Consider the following 25,130-nt stretch of genomic DNA (forward strand, 5'->3'; position numbering starts at 1 on the left):
TCCTTTATATGTGTGTGTGTGTGTGTGTGTGTCTGTGTATATATATATATACACACAATCAAATTATCATGTTGTACATTTTACATATCTTATAATTTTACTTATTAATTATACCTCAAAAAAGCTGGAAATAAATACTTCAGTTTTGGAGAATATTATTTCTCCTAGAACGGGTTTTTAAGACTTCTTTGAAAAAAGTATGTGGGAAGCCTTTTCAAGTGAAATCAGAATTTATTTGGTCAAAAATATTTGTAAGGGATGAAGACACTATTTATATATCCTGTTTCCTTGAGTGCTAAAAATTAACTACTTAATTTTTTTTTATTCATTTCTGTATTAGCACTTAAAGAAAGATTAAGAAAAAGGTATAACCCCATCTCAAGAAGAAGGCAGTGTGTATTTCAAGCCATGTAAAATTCCTGCTCTATCTTACAGTCTTTCTTAGTTTATTATTTAGTATCCAATTCATTGTATTTTGCCAGTATTTTGGTTCTAAATTATGTCTTTTCTTATGTGTTGCATGCCACTGCATCAGCTCCAGCTCCTGGTGACTCTGTGAATGAGTGATGTCCCTGCTCAGTTCCTATAGACTCATGCCTGTGGCTTCTTTTATGGAGTCATTCTGTCTCATATTTGATCTTCCTCTTTTCCTGCTACCCTTTATTTTTTTCCCAACATTATTGTCTTTTCCAACCTGCCTTCTTATGATGTACCCAATGTAGGACAGCTTCAGTTTTGTCATTCTTGCCTCCAGCAATGTTTCAGGCTTCATTTGCACTAGCTAGAACTCCCTTACTTGTTCATCTTCCTAGCAGTCCATGGTCTCTGCAGATCTCTCCTCCAACACCACAGTTCAAATGAATATTTCTTTTCTATAAGCCTTTCATACTGTCCAACTTTTGCATAGATTGGGAATAGGAGGGTGAAGATAATCTTAGATTTGGTCTCTAATGACACATCTTTGATGTTGTTGATTTTTTCTAATCCTTCCATTGTTGCCTTTCTGAGCCTCAGCCTTTTATTGATTTCTTGGCTGCAGTCTCTATTTCAATTGATAACTGAACTAAGGTAAGCAACTTTAACAGATAATGAAGACATGTCTTTTCCTAATGACTTGCTTTTTTAAAAGACTTGTTTTGCAAAATTGAAATTAAGTTTAAAATAATAAAAAAATTGAGTTGTTTTCTTGTTACTAAATTTTGAGAGTTCCTTATTATATTCTGGATACAAGTCCTTTGTCAGATATATTATTTATAATAATATTAGTAATGTTATTTATAAAATATTTTAAATATTTTCTTCCAGTCTGTAGTTTGTCTTTTTTATTTTCTTGACAGTATCTTTTGAGGAGCAGAAGTTTTTAATCTTGACATAATTCAATATATCAAAATTTTCTTTTATGCCTGTGAGTCATATCATATCATACCATTCATTTTATGTCTCATGCTTATGAGCTGATTATATCCTATCTATCCAATCTTTGCCTAAACTGAGAGCACAAAGATTTTTTTCCTATTTTTTCCTCTAGAAATATTATAGTTTGGAGCTTTACGTGTAGTTCTATGATCCATTTTGAGTTATTTTTTGTATATGATGGGAGGTATAGATCTAAGTTCAATTTTTTTGCCCATAGATATTCTAATGTTCTAGTACCATTTGTTAAAAAGCCTATCATTTTCCCCAGTGAATTGCCTTTGCACCTTTGTCAAAATTTGGTTGTGTATATATGTATTGGTCTATTTGGGGATTCTTTCTTTTCCGCTGTTTTTTTGTTTTTTGTTTTTTGTGTTTTTTTGTCTATCTTAGTGCCAATATCTCACTATCTTGATGATTACTGTAACTTTATAATAAGTCTTAATACCAAATAATTTTGTTCTTTCTCAAAATTATTTTGGCTAGTCTAGGTTCTATGCATTTCCATATGAATTTTAGAATCAGTTTGTCAATTTCTATTAAAAACCTGCTGAAATTTTTATTGCGTTTGTGTTAAATTGACAGACCCATTTGGAAAGAATTGAGATCTTAACAATACTGAGTCTTTTAACCCAGTGTATAGCTCCATCAATTTAGGACTTTAATGTTTCTAAGCAACGTTTTGTCATCTTCAGTATTTAAGTGCTTTACATATTTTGCCAGATTTATCTCTAAGTATTTCATATTTCTGGATGCTGTTATAAATAGTATTGCCTTATTTCCATTTCTGATTGTTTGTTACTACAATATAGAAATAAAATTTAATTTATTAATTTTATAATCTGCCACTTAGATAAACTCATTTTTTTGTTCAAGTGTTTATTTTATAGATTTCAACAGATTTTCCACATGATGTCATCTGAGTAAAAAAATAGTATACTGAAATCTTTTCAATATGGATGAATTTTATTCCTTTTGCTTGCCTAGAATATTTAATACAATATTGAATAAAACTATAAGGATGGACACCTTTTCTTGTTCTTGATCTTAGAGGGAAATCGTTTCTTCTCTCACCAGTAAGTATGATGTTTGAGGTAGGCTTTTCATTAATGTGCTTTATAGGGTTGAGGAAATGTCTTCTATTTTTAATTTACTGAGAGTTTTTAATCAATATAAATGAAAGTTAGATTTTATCAAATGCTTTTTATGAGTCTTTTGGGATGATCATGTGGTTTTTCTTCTTCTTTAGTTGGTTACTATGTTGAATTATAATGATAAAACAACCTTATTTCCCTAGGATAAATCCAAATAGATCATGATGTATTACATTTCTTACATATTTTTGGATTTGATTTGCAATTTTTTGTTTAGAATTTTTGCATCTATTTTCATGGGAAATATCGTTCTATCATTTTGTTTTCTTGTAATGTCTTTGTCTGGTTTTGGAATAAAGGTAATGCTGACTTCATAGAATGATATGAAAAGTAATCCTTTCTATTTAGTCTTCTGTAAGAGTTTGTGTCAAATTGGTATTATATTTTTCCTTAAATGTTTAGTTTAAATCGCCAGCAAAGCTATCTAAGACTTGTGTGTGTGTATGTGTGTGTGTGTGTGTGTGTGTGTGTGTGTGTAAGGTGTTTAACTCCAATTTCAATTTATTTTATAAATATGGAGATATTCAAGCCATCTATATCTTCTAAGTGAGCTTAGGTGGTTTATGTAGTTCAAGAAATTTGCCAATTACATATAAATTGTTGGATTTTTCATATGAAGTTGTTCATAACATTTTCCTATTATTATTATTTTAATGTCTATATAATCTGTAGTGATGTCACCTTTCTCATTATTAATATTGGTAATTTGTATTTTCTCTCTTTTTTTCCTGAATAATCCACTTAAAGGTTTATAAATATTATTAATTCTCTCAAACAACTAGCTTTTAGTTTCATTGATTTTTCTTTTCTCTTTTGATTTCTATTTTATTGATTTCTGCTCTGATATTTTTTCTTCTATATACTTAGGGTTTCATTTTCTCTTTTTAAAATAATACCTCCGGGTGGATTATTTATTTTGCCTTCATGTTTGAAAGATATTTCTGCTTGAACTAGAATTTTATCTCTCTATCACCCAGAGAGCATAGTCACTGGTTTCGAGTAATTTGATTGTGAAGTGTCTTGGTATAGTTTTCTTAATCTTTCTTATGGTTGACTTTGTGGGTTTACAATTTTCATCAAACTAGAAAATTTGGGGTATTACTTTTTAAATTATTTTTTCTGTCTTCCCCGACTCATCTTTTTTGGTGACTCAAATTATACATATATTAGTTTACTTGAAATTGTCCAATGGTTCAGTGTTGCCCAGCTCATTTTTTTAAATTTTCATTTCTCTCTATGCTACATTTTGGATAGGATAGTGTCCATCATTTTGTCTGAAAGTTTACTTTTTTTTTTTAAAATCTCCAATGTTTAATCTGCTGCTAATACCATCCAGTGTATTTTTTTTTTTTAATCTCATGGTGTTTATCATCTCTTAATGTCCTATTTGGGTCCATGTTTTATATCTTTCATGTCTCTTTAACTTTTTAAACATATGAAATACAATTATAATCACTGTTTCAATATTCTTGTCTACTTATTCTAAAATCTATTTAGTTCTGAGTTTATTTTGATTGTTTAATTATTTCCCTTATTCTAGGTTGTATTTTTCCTTATCCCTAGTAAAATTTTGCATGCTTGTTAATTTTTATTGGATGTCAATCACTGAATTTTACCTTGTTCTGTGTTTTATATTTCTATAAATACTCTTGCACTTTTTTGCTGAGACACAATTATCTTACATGAAAATGGTTTGATTTTTCCAGGTCTTGTTTTTTGTGGATTATTAGGTAAGATTATAACAGTCCTCAGTATCGGGCTAATTATCCCCTTCTACCAAGACAACACCATTTCAAATATTCTGTCCAGTGCCCTGTGAACCATGAGGTTTTCCAGTGTGATTTCTGGGTTCAAGCACTATTCTGATTCTGTGATTCCTCTCCCCCTTCCTGGTTATTCTGTCCCTGGTCTCAGGAAGTTTCTTCATATACATGTGCTAGTCAGCACTCAGCTGAAAATTCAAGAGAAACAATGCAAATCTTCAGGCATCTCTGCCCTGTGAAGCTCTCTCTTTCCCATTACCCTTTTCTATGAAATCTGTCCATCTTATTCATGAGACTTTCAGTTCCATCTTAAACCAGGGAATTATCCAAGCTCACCTGGGTTCCCTCTTTCCTGCACTACAGACTGGAATCTCTCTTAAGACAACAAGTTGGGGTAATTGTAGGGCTCTCTTCATTTGTCTCCTTTCTTTGAGGAATCATTGTTCTTCATTGCATCATGTCTAGTGTCTTGAAATCCATTGTTTTATATATTTTCTTCACTTCTTGATTATTTAAGGTGGGAGGGCAAATCTGGTTCCATTATTATATGTTGGCCAGAAATGTAATTCAGTTCCTGACATATTTATTTGGAGAAGGATAATGGATACTATTCATCGTCAGGAAAGAAAGAGAAAGAGAGAAGGAGAGAGGGGTGAGAGAGAGAGAGGGAGGGGGAGGGAGGGAGGGAGAGGAGAGAAGGAGTGAAGGAGAGAGGAAAAGAAAAGAAAAAAGAGAGAAAGAAAGAAAGAAAATATTTGGTTTTAAATAAATCTAGAAAGATGTTAGGAGGCAGCAAAAATTTTTGACTGTGAGGAAAAAAGAATAATGTAGAGTTTTTTAAATGAATTTAAATTTATTTCATTTAAATGGTAGTTCCTTATGGTGAAATGATATACTTGCAACTTTTTGTGTGTGAAAAAGACTTTCATTTGATTTTTTTTACTTTGCAAAATAAAAATTGGTAACTCTTCAACTTAAAAAAAAAACTGGCCCATCAAATTCTAAAGTCTGGGAAAGAATGACAAATTTTAGGATTAAGAGCAGGTGAACTCCAGGGGGCTGAGAAATACTTGATTTCTGAGGTGACAGATAAAAACCTGTGAGCTCTTTGAAGGTTGGGATTGTATCTTTTATTAATTATTTTATTTCCAGTTTTCAGCACATAGTTGGTGCTCAATACATGTTTATTAAATGAATGGATTTGGTGCTGTAAACCAAGGACTGCTGCTCTGATAGGCCAAGGAATTTTCCAGTGCAGCTTTCTGCTTAATTGATGTGCTTCATTAAAGTAGAAATGGTGCCGACTAATTGGCTTGGACACAGGCTAATTTCCCCAGGTTACTGATGTGGCTCTCACACATCTATCCATAGAGGACCTGAAGCAAAGGACCTAATGAGTGGGCAGGATATTAGACCAGTACAACACAGACATGGAGAGAAGAAAGTGCAGCATCAACTGAATCTGTGAACACAGGATCTGGGAACACAGACACAAAATCGGCAAAGAATTGACCAGGAAGACACATGCCCTGTGTGTTACAACCCTGGCTTCTCATTAAAATCATTTCAATTGCTCTATTTGAAATTCTAGAATTTAAAATTCATGAAATTGCCAGTGTAAAGGACATGAATTGGATTATAGCGTGTGAATTAAAATTGGTAACTCTTTCAACTTAAAAAAAAAACAAAACTGGCCTGTCATTCTACGGTCTGGAAAAGAATTATCCACTATTTCCAACAGGTAACCCGATAGCTGAGGAATAAGTGCAATATTCCTTAAATGTGAATACATGTATCTCTAGTTGCAGCATGCATAAAGCTTGATTCCTGTCCTTTACACTGGCAATAATTTCATGGACTTTAAATTCTGGAACTGCAAATAGTTTTATTTTATAGAAATATTTAATAAGATTCCATTTTAAAAATTAATACAAACTAAAACATGAAGAGAAAGAAGAAAATGGAAAGTCGGCACTATGAGGGAACAGATATTTAATTATAAGAGAATCTTCTGCATTTGCAATATTTGAGAGGAAGGATTTACAAGTTAATTACTTTGCCTTGTTTCTCCCTGAAGTCTTTTTACTGAATGTGCTGCTAAAATCTCCCCCACCTCCCAAGCAGCCTCAGCAGAAGCACAGCCCACAAATCTTCAGGACTTTGGACAAACTGCCTTTTGTTTAGAGGATCTAAGGGAATGGAGAAGCCTGAAAGTGTCAGTCAGAGAGCAAATGTTTAGTGTTGTGGGTTGTTCAGTGCCAGCTCTGATGTCAGCTCTCAAGTGGCAGCAGCACCCTGTGTTCTTTGGCAAATGCATCCGTTGGCAATATGCAGAGCCCTCTAAAGCATGGGGTCCAGGTCAGGGGCCCTCTTGTCTGGGACTAAGGCTGGTACTGGGTCCCTTTGCTTCTCATGAAAGAGGGTTTGCTTAACAAGTTTTCGGCCATCTTATGGGACCACAGAGGCCACCAGAAACTTAGACTTCCTTTTACGACTACCTTGACTCCATAGGAGACTGAGAGGTGATTTGTGGCCTCTGCTGACTTCTGCTCCCTTTCTGATAGCCTCTGCCTGTGCCCTGGAAGGTTTTCTTATTCCTCTCCTCCCTCTAGCCTGTGGTTACTCTCCTCAGTTTGTCTGAATCAAAGTTTCTAGCTTGTTTTAAGGAGGCTTCCATGTCTATGCTCATAGTTTATGAACCATCAAGGTTATGGATGCCTTTGATAACATTTAGTGCTATCCAGAAGAAATATAATGTGAACCACAAATACAAACCAAATATATAATTTTATATTTTCTAACAGCCATATTAAGAGTATAGAGAAGCAGGTGACATCAATTTTAATAATATATTGTATATAATATATAATATATAATGACATATTTATAATGTAATATATTTAATGTAATAATATATTTTATTTAACTTAAATATCCAATATACTATTTTAATATTTAATCAATATTAAAAGATTAATGAGGATAAACTTTCCATAAAAGATTAAATAGCTTGTCTTTCTTCATCCTTGTCTTAAAAAGCATTTTAAAAAGCTGTTAGGTTCTTAAAAGTTGAAAATAATTTTATGTTGAGAATCAGAATAAAAGAATGAGTAAGGGCTCCTTCAATCTTCACTTTTTTGTTGTTCTTTTTAGACACTTGGAAATTTTCTCACAGTGTGTTTGTGAAAATTCAGGCAGAAATGTCTGTCTAAATAAATCTATTTCTCTAGAAATAACTGATTTGGCCCCATAAATCCTTTTGGATATTTTCTCCCAAAATAAGATTGTAATGTGGTAATCTTTTCAGTGTAAGAAAGCATACAATTTCTAAGAAATTTAAGAATCGATATTTTAGAGGTACCCCAAGCCCCAGACATCTTTTTGCAGGGACGCTCTCCATAAATAATTTGAGTCACCCCAAATTTGTGTGTCAGCACCATTCTGGCAGCCCAATCTTACGTGTCCTCGTTGGACAGTGGCGGCATCCATCTGCTCAGCTACCCTTCTGGTCTGTGTCTAGAAGCTCCTGGAGGCATCTGATTGAGCCCTTATGCAAGGTGGAGAGCACAGGAAGTTTCTGCTCTGGGCAAAGGATACCATGCCTGGAGGGCATTGCCATCCTGTCAATCACAGACACTGGAAGAGGCTTAGAAAAATTTAAGAAAGGCACTCCCAAGCTTGGGCCCCCCCTGGCCAGGTCTGAATGAAGTACTATGCTAGCTGCCATAAACCTAGTTAAATAAGTGCCCATTTGTGTGCGTCAGGGTGGATGGATAAAGATAAAGGAGGACTGGCAGCAGCACTGCTGATCTTGTTTTAAAAAATAACCCTTTGGTTTTTTTATACATCGTTCACTCCAACAATGTTTATCATGTGCCATTGACCAGGCTTTGCAGTAGTTGTTGAGGTGAGCAGTGGTGAGTAAGTGTGCTCTCAAGGAGTTTACAGTCTAGAGAGTGTTTCTCAATTCTAGCTATTAATTAGAATTATTTTGGGGAGCTTTTGAAAAATACTTGTTCCCAAGCTCCGCCTTAAACCAATATATTCAAATGTCCTGGGGCTGGGGCCCAAGCATCAGAATGCTTTCAGATTCCCCAGATGATTCTAATGTGCAGCCAGGGTTGAGAACTGCTGACTTAGTGGGTAAAAAATGACACAGACTGAATGTTTCCTGTTTCTGTTCTTCGTGGAATCTGATCTATCCCAGCAGATCCCGAATCCCTTTAAGGACTTGGACAGGCTTTGTTACAGGACTGTGTGCTCGGTGAGTTCTTTCTGCTACTGGAGGTGTACAATGGCTCTTATGTGCCGTTGTGAAACCATCCAAGGATGGTTCAACAGCTGGCTGCGGTGGACAAGGCTTTACATCATATTGGGGGCTGGAGGACATCAATTCTTTCATGACTTTCATGACATGTTTTGGCCTAGAGCATACAACTTGTTGACTGCAAAGCCGGTGAGTCAGCTTTCCAAACCACACATAAGTTTTGAGAATGTAATACCTCACCTGAAGCAATTATGAAACCAATTTTCTGCTACTTTTTGCTAGACAATTTAGGCATCTTAAGTTTCTGCCAGCTTTTAGAATTTAGTGAATAAATCTCTTTAAACTACAAAATGTTTGCCTACTTCAAAACTCTAAACGAAGCTTATATGGGGGAAACCATATATTTTTTACTTATTAGTTTTTAGACAGTTTTTACTTATACACTTCGTTATTTCATAATCCTAATTCCCTTAAATAAAAATGTGATTTCCTATACCAAGCATGGCTGGCTCTCTGAAATGGACTGCAGATAATTCCACTTGATATCTGCTGTGTTTGTAATTTATTGGTGCTGCCAAATATGGACTAAATAAATTGTGTTTGTCACTCCCAGTGGGGTTCTCCTCACACGTTCAGGCTGGGCAGCTAGCTCCATCTTTCCATCATATTTATTTAACATCTTTTGTGTTTTGTGCAGTTGTAAATAGTGCTTTATTTAGAACTTTATAAATCATAAAAATGACATAATTTTAAACATGCAATTAAGAACCAAAAAATTGAATCAGAAAAAGAGAAAGCAAAAATATCTGTTTTGGGGCATCACCATCATTTCTACCATTCTTTTTCATTTTTCCTCTTTTTTTTTTTTTTTTTTTCCGAGGACGAGAGTGGAGATGGTTTCTAATGAAGCTCTCTCACGCAACTGGAAAATTCCCACGGCCGAAAGGCTGGCTGTCTGTCAGCCACAGAGCTGACAAAGGTTTCCTGGCACTGAGAGAAAATGGGAATGTGAGGAAAGTCAGGAATAATGAGCCCTGCTTGTTTCCCGCTTGATGTTATGCAGGATTTTTAAAAGATGCCGTCAAAGAAAAATTCTACAAAGAGTCCTGAGCTCTGCTGTTGACGTAAATGTCAGCATCTTGGCTCAGATAGGACCCCGTGTGTGATTTCGTGGATTCATTCTTCCAACGAAACGCACTGCCACCTGAGGTGTGCCGAATGAGACAATTTTCCCTGTCCACAGAGAACCCTCATATCCTCTTGTTGAGGTCCTTGCCTCAAATTAGATGGATCAGAACCTTGATTTTTATCGATTTTACCCAAGAATGCTCACTCTGTAATAGAGTCGACTCATCCTAAACAAATCACAACAGTATAAATCGGAATACGTTTGAGCAGGCATAACACCCTTGTCTGCTCCTTTCCTACTCACCACCCAGTATCTCCACTTCCATCATGGGTCCTCTCCAACTCACTAGATATGTAGGCATAAATATAAATATAAATATAAATATAAATATAAATATAAAATACACACATATTTGTTCTAAGTATATACATATACTTACATATTTAAGTATATGTACATAAGTGTGTGTATATATATATATGTATGCTAAGTATAAGTATATATGTTAGTGGGAAGAAATGTATTTATTCTAAATTAGTACTTGCTATGCATGGAAAGACAGTAACATCTCAACATCTAAATGGCTTGTGCCCAGAATTGTGCTAGATGCAGTTGTCTCATCCAACGTAGAGCACATGTTAATCTTGTAAGATAGGTATTATTGTACTCATTTTGCGTCATGCAGAAACAGAGGCTGGACATAGTAAGTTGCTCAAGGCCATACAGCTAGCAAGGGGCGAAGCCCAGGTTCCAGTAGGCCTGCCTGATTTCAGAGCTCTTCCAATTCAATGATTTTGATCTCATTTAAATGATATCGAAATCTATCTTTGCTGCAAAGCATTGCATTCTTTCTGTTTATTCCAGATGTCATCCGCTTATTTAAGACAATCTAATTTACCTTTCTCAAACAATATTTCAAAGGAATTTGAATGCAATTTTTTCCCATTTGGTTTCTTAGCCAGGGATGGAGCAAAAATTGTCCCAGTTTGGGGAACAATCTGCGAGGATCTAAGCATGCCACAAGTGCTTTTTTTCATCATGATCCCATTGAGAAAAAAGAAAGAAACCTAGACATTCTTTTCTTCCTCCTCTTTATTTCTCTATCTTCTTTCCTTCTTTTCCTTTTTTGTCTTTCTTCCTTTCTTCCCTTTATTCTTAATTTAAAAGCACCATTTATTAGGCCCAGTGTATGCATGTCTTAGTGAGAAGAAACATATGTATGCAGATAATTATTAGGAAATATGATATATACAACAATAAAAATATATTCAAATTATATTTATAGCCCAGAAAAGAGTGTGATTAACTCTATCCTGTAGAGGATGAGACCAGGAAATCTTTCACAGAAGATGCTTGATAAAAGTGTTGAAGAATGAATAGGCAAGAGAAGATGATTTGAGGCGAGAGCGGATTCTGAAAAGCCCAGGTGTGTGTTTGTTGGCTGCAGGTTCCTATACAAGTGACCACCATATACAACATTAGGAAGAGGAATGGAGGTATGGAAAGGTCAGGGCTGAACAAGTATTATATTGATATTGGCAAAGTGTGTGCTGATTCCAAATACACTGCATCCTGCTGCTCTCAATATTGTTATAGTAACAAGTGAGGCAGCTGTAGGATGGCACCCAGCCAGTCCATGCTGATGACATGAAGTACTAAATGCTTAATTTTTTATCAGGACCATTTCTGTTTGTTATAAAAGCCACTCAACATGGTACAAATTAGAGCAAGATTGTGTTACAAGGCATTGATTTTCTCACAAATATTCGGTGCAAGGTTAATGGCATCTTTATGATGAGTCGGATCAATCCATGATGATGGAGGTGAGGTCCACCTTCCCTGAAGCCTGGCTACACAAGATCAGAGTTCTGTCAACAAAGAAAGAGAAGGAAATGGTTGCTGGGCAGGCAGGCACTCCACAATGTCTGCTACAGAGAATAAGAATATGAAGGGAATATCTGATTGACCTGTGCAGTTAATACAAATGAGGCATCTGGTACTTATGAAGAAGCACTGCATGTTCTCTCTTCTTTAGCAACATACACGTTATTATAGGTTACGTATAATGCTTTGCAGAGAACTTTCTAATAGTTTGTTTTGCTTTATTGTATCTTTACCTATAATCTTCAAAACAGAGCTTTATAAATATTGGTGCTATTAAATCTATTCCTCATCTGCAAGATGCAGAAAATTTAAGTTCGCATTAATTCATTTAATATTAAGAATACCTGCAGAAGGCAAACAATTTGTTTTCTGGTAAAGGTAGTCTTTTTTAAAAAAATTGAAAATGGTAAATAAAAATGCTTCCTTTGGAACAACAAAATGGAAACCACTAGGGTTCCTAGACGACCTCAGGAAGAGGCACCCACCCAATCTGGACCACTTGCTCATCTCTGAATTATTATGCAAGAAAGAAAGAAATTTCTATCTCTTTGGAGGCATTTTATTTTAGAATTTATGTATTATAGCAGCCTCTCCTAGCTTGCAAACTTGTTACCTTTTCTTTTTTAAGGGAGGGCCAAAATCTTCCAATTTTGTCATAAGAACCTGAAATTTAGAATTTTATGTAAAATCTACAAGTCTTTTTTTTTCCCTTAAGGTTTACTATTAATGCAGCATTATGTGAAGCTCTGTTCGGGCCAGAATCACATATCAGTGCATCAGCCCTCCCCCTTCGGCATTGCTTCTTGTTCCTGACACGTCTTTGCTGTGGGACCCGATGCTTCTATGTCTGTGCCTCATATTTTCCCTCCACGACAGGCACAGCGACGTTTGCAGGGAGGCAGAGAGAGGATCCCTGGTCAACATTTGAAAAGAGGTATGAAAGATAGGATATAAACTCTCCATGTCAGTTATTGGCTTCTTTATAAAAAGACTAATTTCTCACGTGGAAGTATAACAGAGCATCCAACTCTTCAAATCAAGAATGTAGTAGTAGATCATGGCCGATGGAAAGACATCCTACAGATAGAGAAAGGCTCAGTGGAGTAGTCGAGTTAATATGTGTAAGGACTTAGAACAGTACTGGTAAACATAAATGCACACAAAGTTGGACACGAGTATTACACAACTTGCCCAAGATCACAGCCAATAAGCAGAGGAGTAGATGGACCTCCTAGACTGACCTTCAGTGTTTCAACTTGTTCACACATTTTTGTCTGCCTTTTTGGTCTGAATTCTTGAAATTTTTTTTTATTTCACCTTCTATATAACTAATTCTATCTTTAATCACATTCGCTACTTAGTTCAATTTTTTAGTGATTTTTTTTTTTAAATTTGGCAATCATATTTTTTATTTTTCAATAATTTTTCTGGTGCCCTGGTAGCTCATTTTTCCATGACAACCTGTTCTTACGTTATGGATGTAACATCTTTTCTATCTAGGAGGACACTAATTAAAAAAAAAATTTTTTTTTAACTTTCTTTGGTTTCCTGCATTATTTCTATTTCTCCAGGGTCCTCCAATATGTTTGTTCATCTTGGTCATTTTCCTTTCTTTGGTTGGCCTTCCTGAAGTAACTGATGATTTTTCATTGGCTATTAATATTTATGAATAAAAATTTAGGTCAATTTGTTTAAGGAGTTACCATGATTTTCCTCTGCAACTTGTGTAGGTCTTTCTCCCTAGCAGGCTTCTCCTAAGGATTGACTGCAAGCTTCGTATAGGTGCACTGGTTGTGCTGACAGACTTAATTTTGGGGTTCAGGGATATAGAGCAGACAGGCAGTCTGAAGACTTTCAGTTACCTCAAAGGAGGACTTGACTTTGGCCATGAAAGGTGTTCCATACTTCTCTCCAGAGTGGGTCTACTTTCCTATCCAGTCTCTCCCCATGTGACTGCCCATCCCAGAGGTGGGAGGGAAAGGGTGGTCCTAGGGCACTTACAACTCTATTTCTCCTTCTGGTCCCTGTTTAAAAGACTTTTCCATGCAGATAACTCACATTCTTAAAAGATAATTATCAGGATTTATCCTGTGGAAAAATGTTCCTGTTCCACATGTAGTTTTTTCATTAATACATGATGATTGACCATGTTACTCATATTTATTGACTCCAGGCTCCTTCTCTTACTATGGTTTATATCACTCTTATTGTTCAGAGTCCATCTCTTTTTTTATATTTTGGTAAGTCCTCATGATTTCTCACCCAATGATGGCACATACATAAAGATAACTTTCTAAAGTACATCATTTCTACTTTTTATTTATTTCTTTGTATAACTTTACGTATCATTTGAATGGATTTGGAAGCGTGTGCTCAGATTATTTTGATTAGTCTTTTCTATAAGTAATTTTAAAACATCTTTTCTCTATTGTCTTCTTAAAGTTTCTATTTAGAATCAACTATCAAGACAGACTTACTTTGAAAAGCTGACAATGAAGTATATGTTTGCTAATATAGCTGATATGTGTAATATACAGAAAAAAAGGAGCAGAAAAACACACCAGTAGTTTTACTAATTGTGCCCAAAACATTTAAATCTAGATTTCAGAGTTCCTAGGAGAGTTTCCCACTAAATGAGAAACGATTTAAAGAAGGTTGATTCTTTCTTGGTTTACCCTGTATACCACTCTTCTATGGTTATCCCACTGGAACCCTGAGACAATGAGAAAGATCCTATATTCTGATCCCTCTATCTTCTTCAAGCCCCTCACTCTGAGTCCTCATGGAGCAAGGAGGGAGTGGCTTCAATAGCTCGGGTACTGACGCAGCTGTTCAGGGAGCTCCCATGCTGTTGCAGGATTTCCTACTGCAGCTCACTAGGCGCTCTTGTTATCTGAAGCTGAATATCAATGCCTAAGCACCAATACCTAATCCTCAAATGCCAGGAAGATAAGGGATGTGTGTGTGTGTGTTTGTGTGTGTGTGTGTGTGTGCGTGCGCGCACACGTGCACCCACGCGTGCATTCACAGATTTGTGGGTTGGGAGGCAAAAAGTAGTTATAGTTCTGCAAGAGGAAGTAAGTTGATATTGACTATTGTGGGCAGGTCTCTGAAGTCATATATGTGGAATTACAAAGGGCTTATAGATATTTTCTTCTTTAATGCAGCATTTGGATTGAAAATTCTCTTCCATCCTTGAAAATACAACCTGTTATGAACTGAATGCTTGTGTTGCCCCCAAATTCATATGTCGGAACCCTACCCCTCAATGTGATGGTGTTAGAAGGTGGGGACTTGGAGAGGTGATAAAGTCATGAGGAGGGAGCCCTCAGGAGTGAAAATTGTGCTCTTATAAAAGGGACTCCAGAGAGCTCGCTCACCTCTGCCCACTGTGTGAGGGAGGACACAGTGAGAAGTCAGCAACCCGGAAGGGGCCCCTCACCAGAACCCCACCATGCTGGCACCCTGATCTCAGGCTTCCAGCCTCCAGCACTGTAAGAAATAGATTTCTGCTGTTTATAAGCTGCCAGTCTATCCTACTTCGTTATAGCAGCCCAAAATAAGACAGGGCTTAATTGTATTTTTTAGAAATCTGTTATGGAAGGGAATATCTATACAGTTTAGAAGCAATAAGTAAAATTACTGTTTGGTTCTCTTTAAAAACGAGCGTGTCACCTTTGCATCAGGTTCATCTTTTCGGCTCTGCCACAGAGGTCTCTGATGACCACGCCCCCAGCCTGCAGCAGGTGTTCGAGAATGTGCGTGGGCCGCTTGGTTTGTTTATAAATGGTGTTAATGCATTGCCCCACAACTACGTTATGCATGTTAACATTCCCTGTATTTCTATATATTTGATAATATATGAAGTAAAAGATAAAATAGCAAGAGAAATTTGAAGTTTCTCTCCTCATCTTAATAAGTTTAGTATGTTGCCTATTCGTTATAGTCTTTCAATTTGATTCATTGAAAATAAATTTATTTTAAAACTTTTTATGGAAATTAAAAATATGTATATGGAAAAGTAGACATGAATACATAATAAATCCCATGTACTCATCACTCAGGTTTAATAATTATCAATATATGGCAAATCTTATTTCATCTCTACTCCCCATATGTTCCTCACCCAAATTATTTTGAAGCATCTTCCAGATATAGAATAATTTTATTTTTAATATAGCAAACATTATATTATATTTTAATTAATTAACATAAAAGAAAATGAGTGAAAGAAGAAAGAGGGAGAGATAGAAAAAAAGGAAGAAAGGAATGAGGGAAGGAAGAAGGCAGGAAATACTGAGGGAAGGATGGTATAAGGGAGAGGTAGAGGAAGGAACATAGTTTGGTTGATTTTATTCATGTAAATATAAATTCAACTCAAGTAACAAAAGTTTGATCTGATGTAAGTCGATTTGCTTTATTTCGGAAATGATTCCAGTTAATAAGTATTTACCTTCAAAGAGTTCGGTTCTATTGCAGACCCATTGACTCCAATGTCTGTGTACTTCAAACACTTCCAGATGGAATTCGGACTCTTGAGGACCATTTGATCCTACCCAGATGGTGGACCTTATGGGACCAGAACCACTGTACTCTGGGTTTCCTTGCCATTTAAAACAAACAAAATAAAACTCAACATTTTTCTGACCTTTGGTTTTATTTTTTCTTGTTTTCACTTTGGCTAAGAGGCTTCAATAAAAATAGAAAAATGTAAAGCTACAGAGATTAAATACCAGCACACAACAATAATCAAATTTCACCCACAGAAGAATAATCAGGTAACTTTCCTACATCCTCAGATACAGATAATCATTTCCTGAGATCAAAATTACAAGACCCCGTTCTTGTGGGCATTGGATGAAAAGACATGAGGTTTATCTTGTGCTGAGGCCAAGGCTATTTTAGGAACTGACCTTGGATGCTGCTACCTCCAGAGGGAGCCCTGCAGCAGCCAAATCTGAGACTCATCTGCAAAAGGGCCAAAATTTGTTTGAACTGCCAAGGCAATGTTTATGGAGTGAGGCAATATTTCTCCTAAAGAAGACCAAAATGTTGGTATCCAATGTATTAAACATCAATGGTAGCAATTTCAGATAGCAAGCCCCTTTGATTCTGGGCCAATGTAGCCTCCTAAATCCATGGATAAGGACAAGTGTTCAAGCAAGACAGTCTTTAATGTAGCCAATTACATCTCCTATGCTGTACAAGTAACAATTGTAGGAATCCAGCCAACTGTGCTACCTGGGAAACTCTTCGAGCTAAAACATGCAGACACTTGGGGTAACACAACTCTAGACAACCACAAAAGCCCACCTTGATTGTGCTTCATGACATACATGTTACATGAGCTACGTAAGCCACTATGAGATCCTGCGACTCAGCATTCTCATCCATAAAGTCTTTTGTCAAGAAAGAATAACTTAAGAAAAAATCTCCTACAACATAAAGGAGCATGGGATTCGTTATTTAAAATCAGTAGAAAATCTAAAGTCTTAACACTAGTTTATCAGTCTGGAGCTACAATGACCATTGAATAATTCCTGAGTGTTTTGTGGACCACAGTGAGACTTGGGCCAAGGCCTTTTAGTTTTCAGGTTTTCATTCTGTTGAGGGTCTTTTATCCTTTTCCTTAAGGATAAGAGTGATAAATGTAATACTGCTGTTTTTTATTTGTAATCTTTGTCATTCAAGGCAGTCCGAAGACCTTCGAAGAGTAGATATACTTGTAGACTAGATATCATAAATGCTTTTGAAACAAGGCAGGTTATTACTTAAACAAAAAACTTAACTTGTGGACTAATGTAAAATGCATATGTTCCTGCTTTTAAACATGTTCAACTGAATAAAGAAAACCCTTCTGTAAACGTAGTACCATTTATATTATTCAACTAAGCATTATGCTTTCTGAGCAATAAATTCTAAACATAAAATACCAATTTTTCCAGTATGCGCCCTAAAAACACCAACGGATAAGATTGATTATCTGTGACATCCCAGAGAGAATACAGGAGAGCAGAAAAAACTTAGACCAAGGAAGCCAGGGGCATTTTTTTGGCATCACAGAGATATGATAAGGGAAGACGCTTGACTTTTATAGGATTCTAATTCATTTTTAATCAAATTCCAAGTAAAAATGCCAAATATTATTCGCCTGTTTCTTGACCCAACCAGACTTCACTTTCTGCATTCCTACTTCTTGCTTTTTTATTTACAAACGAAAAGCAAAGTATCATATGCCCATTGTGAATTACTCACTTGATGGTGTTTCTGAAAAGTAAGGGCTATGGCTTATTATAGTTGATACTTACTATGGCCGATAAATCTAATGTCATTTTATATGCTCTGCTATCATGCTGCTTTCATCTACACTGGCTTATTTCCCATGGAAACTGGTGAGTCAAGACAGAGAATCCTCCCAGAGCAGAAGTGTAAGTCAACATGCAGTGTAAGACCCCAGGAGTCCCTCTGATTCAAGTGTTCAATCACAAGAACATTCTCCAGGCATGATTTGATGATGTGCAACCACGGGACACAGAGGAACCAGGCAGCAAGCCTTTCCTGCCCGCCCCCCACCGCTTTACTTTAGTAGTAGTGCTCCCAACATTTAGGGAGCACTTGTTTGGGTCCATCACCCCTCAGGGAAGACATAATGAATGAAATAGTAGAGCAAACCAGAACTGTTTAAGCAGATTATGCTTGTTTACTTTGACAAGAAAATTTGAAAAATATATAGATTCCATCTTAAAAAAAAAAAAAAGTCAAAATCAGAGAAACAGAGAGTGGAATGGTGGTTACCAGGGATTGGAGGGTAGGGGAATTAGGGAGTTATTGGTCAAAGAGTACAAACTTCCAGTTATAAGGTCAACAAGTTTGGGGGATCTAATGCTTAAGATGGTGATTATAGCTAATAATAGTCTGTGATATATATGTGAATGTTGTTAAGACAGTAGATCTTAAACATCCTCACCACAAAAAAGAAATGGTAATTATGCAACAGGATGGAGGTGGTAGCTAATGCTGTGATGGTGATACATAAATGTATATAACACATAAAGGTACAATACATAATTGTATAAAATCAACATGTTGCACATCTTAAATTTATATAGTGTTATGTATCAATTATGTATCAATAAAGCTGGGGGAAGTTAAGTTAAAAAAAAAAAAGAAAAGAAAAAAGTATTTTCTACCAGACCCTAGACCTCAGACTCGGCAATTGGGACTCAGGGATCTCTATCTTTATGATGTTCCTAGGATAATTATGGTACTCAATCAAGGGCCTAGATTTTCAAGTATCCTCCCAAATCCTATTTAGAATTTTATTTTTAAATCTCTTTCTTTCTCCTCAGGCTCTAGCCAAAGACAAAGCAGAATAATTATTCCTTTCCCAGGTCTTCATATGCAGAGAATGAATGTTGAATAATATCTCTCATTGCTTACCAAGCATCTTTCATTTTACAAATGAAGGCACACACCCACGAGATGTTGAGTACAAGATGTTCTAGGTCACACCGTACACTAACGGGAACGCTAGGGCTAAAAAGCTGGATGTTTTAGCCTCTATGGTCTATACCATTCCTTTTCCTCTCTTTTTAAAACCAATTTTACATCTATGCATGAGTAAGAAAAATGGAGGCATCTAGGGGGCTTTTTTGAAAAATCAGGCACGAATTAAGGTAAATGTAGATATTAACCCCCAAGCAACATATTCTTTCAGAAAGGAACCTACAGAATGAAAAGGACTTAAGAGACATATTAACCAAATACAGTGTGTGGACCTTTGGACCTTGATTTAAATAAAATTAAGAAAAAAAAATACAGATATCAGGAAAATAAGACTACCACCTGGATATTTAATTATATTGAAGAATCATGTTTAATTATTAAAGAGATGACAATTTTTATCATGGTCCTATTTTTCGAAGTCCTTGAATTTTAGAAATACATATGGAAATGTTTACGAATGCAACGATGTCTGGACTGCTTCAAATCCAATGGTGAAATGAGAGGGGAGAGTGGCCCTGATGAAACGCGATTGTCCATGAGTTGATAGTGATTGAATCTCAGTGATGGGTGCATAAGACTTATTATGCTATTCCATCTAATTACTCGTATACATACTTTAAATTTCTCATAAAACATTTTTTTAAAAAATCCATTTCTCTTAAGGGCTAGCTTACAGTTTTGTGGGTCATTTGATTTACTTACGTAATAATATACTCATTAACGAGGTCCACAACTGGATAGACTATTGATATCTTTATGTAACTCAGGAAGAAAATGCCTCAGCCTTCCACCAGGATCATTGTGAAGCATGAGATAAATACCAGTCATTTGAAGCAGAAACTACAGTTCTCTAATAACAGAAATCTCTTTAAAATAACTAAATACTTCTATAACCTGTTATACTGTGAGGGACCTAAAATTGAGATAGACTATAATAAATAATAAAAATAATAAAAGCAGTTTAGTAAGTCATAAGAATTACGAAAGTGCATTCACATATTTCATGAGATCTCATAGCTCAAAATATGCTTGGAGAATTGTTCATCGCCTCAAAGTAAAATGAGGATGTCTGCCCAGTTCTGTCCAGGAGGTAACTTTCTAGTTAGGGTGTCAAGTTTCCAAGTATGCATAGGAAGCTGCAGGGTCCAGATGTTATGGCTAAACAGCTCTGCCTTTCTCCTTTCTCCTTACCCTCTACCTCCTTTCTGAATCTACAAAGGGGAGCATTTACCAGCATTCATTAGGACTTTAGAGGCAGCAAGCTCCCAAGTTAAATGAAATGTGTTTAGGGATTATTTTTAAACATTAATGAATATGCTATTATTTCAAAGAAAAATGAACTATTTCTAATATTTCAATGAAACATAATTTTGCAGCATAGGAAAACACTGGAAATAGCTTTGTCTTATGACCTAGAAACAGCAATAGAGAACATAAGAGGATACGGAGATAGATCTCTGGAAAGATAATGTTTTGTGTGTTTATTTTTCTTCTAGAACGCCAAATAGTTACCTTGGCAGGCAGGCTGCTCTGTAACTGGGAAGACTGGAAGGTGTTTACAGCAACTGAAACTTCTACAGTACATTTCCATGAGCTCATTACCAGTTCCAGTTGTACAGCAGTATAAACCCCTGCTTTGAGCTCTTAATTACAAAGTAGCAGAAATCAGATCTGTGATTACTGTAACATTATGACATCTTTTTAGATCCCTGCTTTGGTCACTGTTACTCAAAGCAACTCGAATGCCATTTTTTGCCTGCCTCTTTTTGCTAATCGCCCAGCCCACTGGGCTCCTCCTCCTTCCAGCCTCCCTTAAGAACTATTACTTTCACTTGTCACCGAGGGTACCACAGACCAGGCTTAGAAATCACTTGATTTAACTCAGCGGCACCTTGTTTTCCTTGTGTACGTATTACTCTAGCAGTCTTATATAAATACTTGAGGCATGAGATTTCATGACAGCAGGAGTCAAAAAATGCCCGAACCGTAATCTGTTAGAAATAGTTACTTTGTAGGATTTTACACTATAAGGGGGAAATAGCATACTTCGAGCTATGAAATGTGCTTTGAAATGAAAGAAAAATTAAGTTGTGTTTTTATCCAAATGAATTGGCATCTTTAAATGTAGGGGAAGTTATATTGGTAAATATTTATTTCAAGAATCATGATTAGGAAATACTTGGAAGGTTATTAGAGAAGTAACTGTTTTACACACAAGGACAGGATCTGCAGTACCTCTGTGGTTCTGGGTGTCTTATGAAGACTGTTTTAGGTGACTGGCCAAGAGAAGGAAATGCCCTAGTGCTACTGGAGCCACAGCCATACTACCAGTACCATGTCTACTGTGCTCAGAGAAGGCAACAGCCACCTGTTCCACGGTTTGCACACCTGTAGCCTGAAGCTTCCAGAGGGCCAGCAACAGCAAGGTGAGTCAGTCAGGCTAAAGAGTTGTGTGTTCTGTGACCTCCTGGTCATTTGCATTTCTGGAAGAATGGTGGGGTAGGGAAGTATCTGGAGAATCTCTGGTTGTAAAATGCTTTGCAATTTTCCATTTTAAAATAGACGTAATAGTGATGCATAAGGGTAGGTTAACTTGGATTCACTACTGATTTTTAAAGGACTATAGAAGACCCTTAAGAATGCATATTCCTTGAAGTTGTCGTTCTGGAACTGATGTGCTTAAACTTCTAGCCACTGTCACTTTTTTAGATTATGCTAAATTTTGTGGAATTCAAAACACTCATCCTGGCAAGGCTGAATCAGCTGCAGGGGGAATTTGCTGAGAGAAGCTTTAAGTTAGCCTGGAACTCTCTCCCCTGTCCAACCACTAATGGTGCAATTTTAGACTTAAAGTTTAAGCTTAATTTTGTGTGAGTCTCTGGCTCATTCACTTGTGGGCAAAATAAATACACTCGTTCCCTTTTATAGTCTAAGAACAGCTGGAAACAGGCAGGGAAAAGTGTCCTCATGCAGACTAAGGTATCTACCTTGCAGCCATTTTCACCATCAGTCTTCTTAAATTTTCAAGTCTGCTACTCAGCCAGCTGCATCGATTAGTGCCAGATGGAAGACATGCATAGACAAGATGATCCCTCCAATCCATTCTGCCGGGAACAGCAAAGGACACTAATCGAAAAGGCTAGATGCTGTCACAGATGACATTATCACCCTCCAGAGGTTAAAGATTTACTCCAGACATTTCTAACTTCTCCTCAATAACCTGTGATGGATCTGTCCGTGTACATACGAATCTAGGATATAAGCTCTTTATTATTTTTCCATAGACACTGTGTTATATTTCAGTGGCATGGAGAGTGTTGGCTAAAGGGCTGAAAACTTCTATTTCCAAAGTGGCATCTGTGTACTTACATGTGTGTGAATGTGTCAGGCCACCTCCCTGCATCTGGACTTAATGCTGTACAAGGCTTAGCATAGTGTGGATAAAAAATACTTCATATTAAATGAAAACAGAAGATTTTTGAGGCCATTCTGTATCATGAAGGCTTATATAAATTATTTTGAACTAACCTTTGAATCTAAAGTCCTGGAATGTACCAGGATTTAATCATAGCACTATAAAACATTCCTGTTCCTCTGTTAGTAGACAATCCTAAATCATCATAGGTTCTTGTTTGCTGCTCATTTGGTTTGAAATGTTTAAAGCTACCCCCCAACCAATTGCAGATGTAATATTTGTTATACAAAATTTGCTGGGGGGAGCATAAAAAAGATAGTAAAAATCACCTGTAAAAATTACCACCTAAAGATAGTTGCTTTACATAACATTGAATGTAAAGTCCTTTAGCCTTTTCTTCTATGCACATATACAAATAATTCTTTTGCTTGATTTTTAAACAAAAACAGACTTACTTTTTACATAGTGTTTTGTAAACTGTTTTTTAACTTAATGATAGATTGTGAACAAATTTCCATGTCATGTATGTGTCTACAACCTTATTTTTAACAGTTGTATACTATTCCTTCATGTGTATGCAGCAAAATTTCTTCAGGCATTTTCCTACTGTTGGATATTTCACTGATTTCTAGTGTTTTGCTATTACAAACAATACTGTGTTTGTTCATTTTATTTGTTTGTTTGTTTGTTTAGCCAAATGGCCCTCTAATTCACAGTGTAGGGATATATATTCTTAGTAATACTGGATATTATTTTAAAATTATTTTCCACTGTTATAAGTAGAAAATAGTATCCCATTGTTGTTTTAACTTAAGGCAGGCCGTGTTGATGGCCTCTCCATTACTGGCCTCTCCACATCCAGAGCAGCCTGGAAATATCATTATGATGACATACTTCCCAAAATACCAGCAAGACTAAAAGTCTGGTCTCCTTTCTCAGACTGACGTTTTTGCCTAGAATGTTTTAAAAGCAGCCATATTCTTTCCACAGCCAAGCCTCAAAATATCTGCCCACATAAACCACAATATATAGAGTTGCGAAGCATACTAATGCAATCCAGACTAACCACTGACTGCTACAAGAAATGTCAATCTGAGTTGACAAGAGACACTGAGCAGTGTTTGCTATGCTCCTAAATAGCATTCCGGTTACTGTCCTAGAGTTGAAAAGTATTCATTCAGTGCAGTGGCCCGGATTTTTTCCTCCAAGCTATATTTGTACCTTGCCGTTATGCAAAGTTCAGCAAAGGTCCAAGGAAGGAAAGTCATTAGTTTCAGAGGGTGAGGTCTGGCTGTAGGTTTATTCACTGGGACATTCTGGGTTCATGACTTCAGCCTACTCTCATCCAGACCAAGGTCCCACCTCTTCTATTTAACATAGAGACCATCATTCATTAACATTTAATTCTTTGGAGGGCATGCCTTTCTAACACTTTCTAATCCTCCAGGCTTTATGTCATCTCTGAGGTGTTTAACTCTTTCTACATAGTCACTCACAAAATGTACTTTTTGGGTGATCACATTAGAGAGAAATCACTTATTCATCAGCAATTATCTGTACCGTGACTATGCAAAGCACCATGCCAGATGCTGGACACATATATTGAACTAAGCCAATTAAGCCATGGTTTGTAGTCCACGTGGAGTTATATCCTATGGCAACAAATGCTATACCAGTGCCAAACGGAAGTCCAGTAGGCTTCCCTCCCTACTTGTTGCTATTTTGTAGCTGCTTCTATGACATTTTAAATCTATTTACCTATAATATTGACCTGAAACCACATGTCTAAACATTAATTTATACGTCTATAGAGCCTCAACAAAGTTTGGTGCACATTACATGAACTAGGCAGACTTAGCCATCCTTATGTTTTATAATGCTTTAAAATTCACGAAGTGATTTCAAATACATTATCTCATTTAATTCTCACAATAACCAGGTAAGGTAGTATATTAATCAAAGTTTTTCAGAGAAACAGAATTGATAGGGTGTGTGTGTGTGTGTGTGTGTGTGTGTGTGTGTGTGTGTAGAGAGAGAGAGAGAGAGAGAGAGAGAGAGAGAGAGAGAGAGAGGGAGAGGCTGGCAATTTCAGTTCCACTATGTGGGCCAGCAGGTTGGGGATTCAGGTGAAGAGATGACCGGTGTTGCAGTACAAATCCACAGGTGGTCTGCTGGCGGAATCCTCTCTTGCTCAAGACAGGTTATTCTTTTGTTCTAGTCAGACCTTCAACTTTGGTTAAGATCCACCAACATAGTGGAGGGCAATCTGCTTTACTCAGAGTCCACAAATATAAATGTCAATCACCTTCATAGAAACATCTAGAATAATGTTTGACCAAGTATTTGGCACTATGGTGCAGCCAAGTTGACACATAAATTTGACCATTACAGGTAAGCATCATTATCCTCATTTTTAAAGATATAAAAACTGGGAATCCTCAAGGTCAAGTGATTTTCCAAGGTTAAGTGATTATTAAGGGTTACTTTCAATGCACTTGCTGCTATATATAGCCATCTCATAAAATCCATGATTCCTAGTATTATAATGTTTAAATTTTTTATTGATCCATATCAGAAAATCTTTTCTGCAGATACTCAA

At 36.3% G+C, this 25,130-nt stretch overlaps 1 protein-coding gene across 5 annotated transcripts in view; it reads left to right on the forward strand.

Moving 5' to 3' along the window:
- Positions 1-25,130, forward strand: part of RANBP3L (RAN binding protein 3 like) — a 100,983-nt gene that overhangs the window by 39,376 nt on the left and 36,477 nt on the right. For 2 of the 5 annotated variants that reach the window (XM_036225521.1, XM_036225523.1), the window contains one exon: positions 21,389-21,542. Coding sequence is in view for 4 of the 5 variants with exons in the window: in XM_036225523.1 (XP_036081416.1) it covers positions 21,452-21,542 (91 nt within the window). In the remaining variant the exon portion in view is untranslated. Of the gene's footprint in view, positions 1-12,486; positions 12,545-20,908; positions 21,022-21,378; positions 21,543-25,130 lie in introns of those variants that run through there. The other 3 variants (XM_036225522.1, XM_016142461.2, XM_016142463.2) reach the window with 3 other exon arrangements.

Source organism: Rousettus aegyptiacus, unplaced genomic scaffold (assembly GCF_014176215.1).
Source record: "Rousettus aegyptiacus isolate mRouAeg1 unplaced genomic scaffold, mRouAeg1.p scaffold_m13_p_8, whole genome shotgun sequence".
In the NCBI taxonomy this organism is placed as follows: domain Eukaryota; kingdom Metazoa; phylum Chordata; class Mammalia; order Chiroptera; family Pteropodidae; genus Rousettus; species Rousettus aegyptiacus.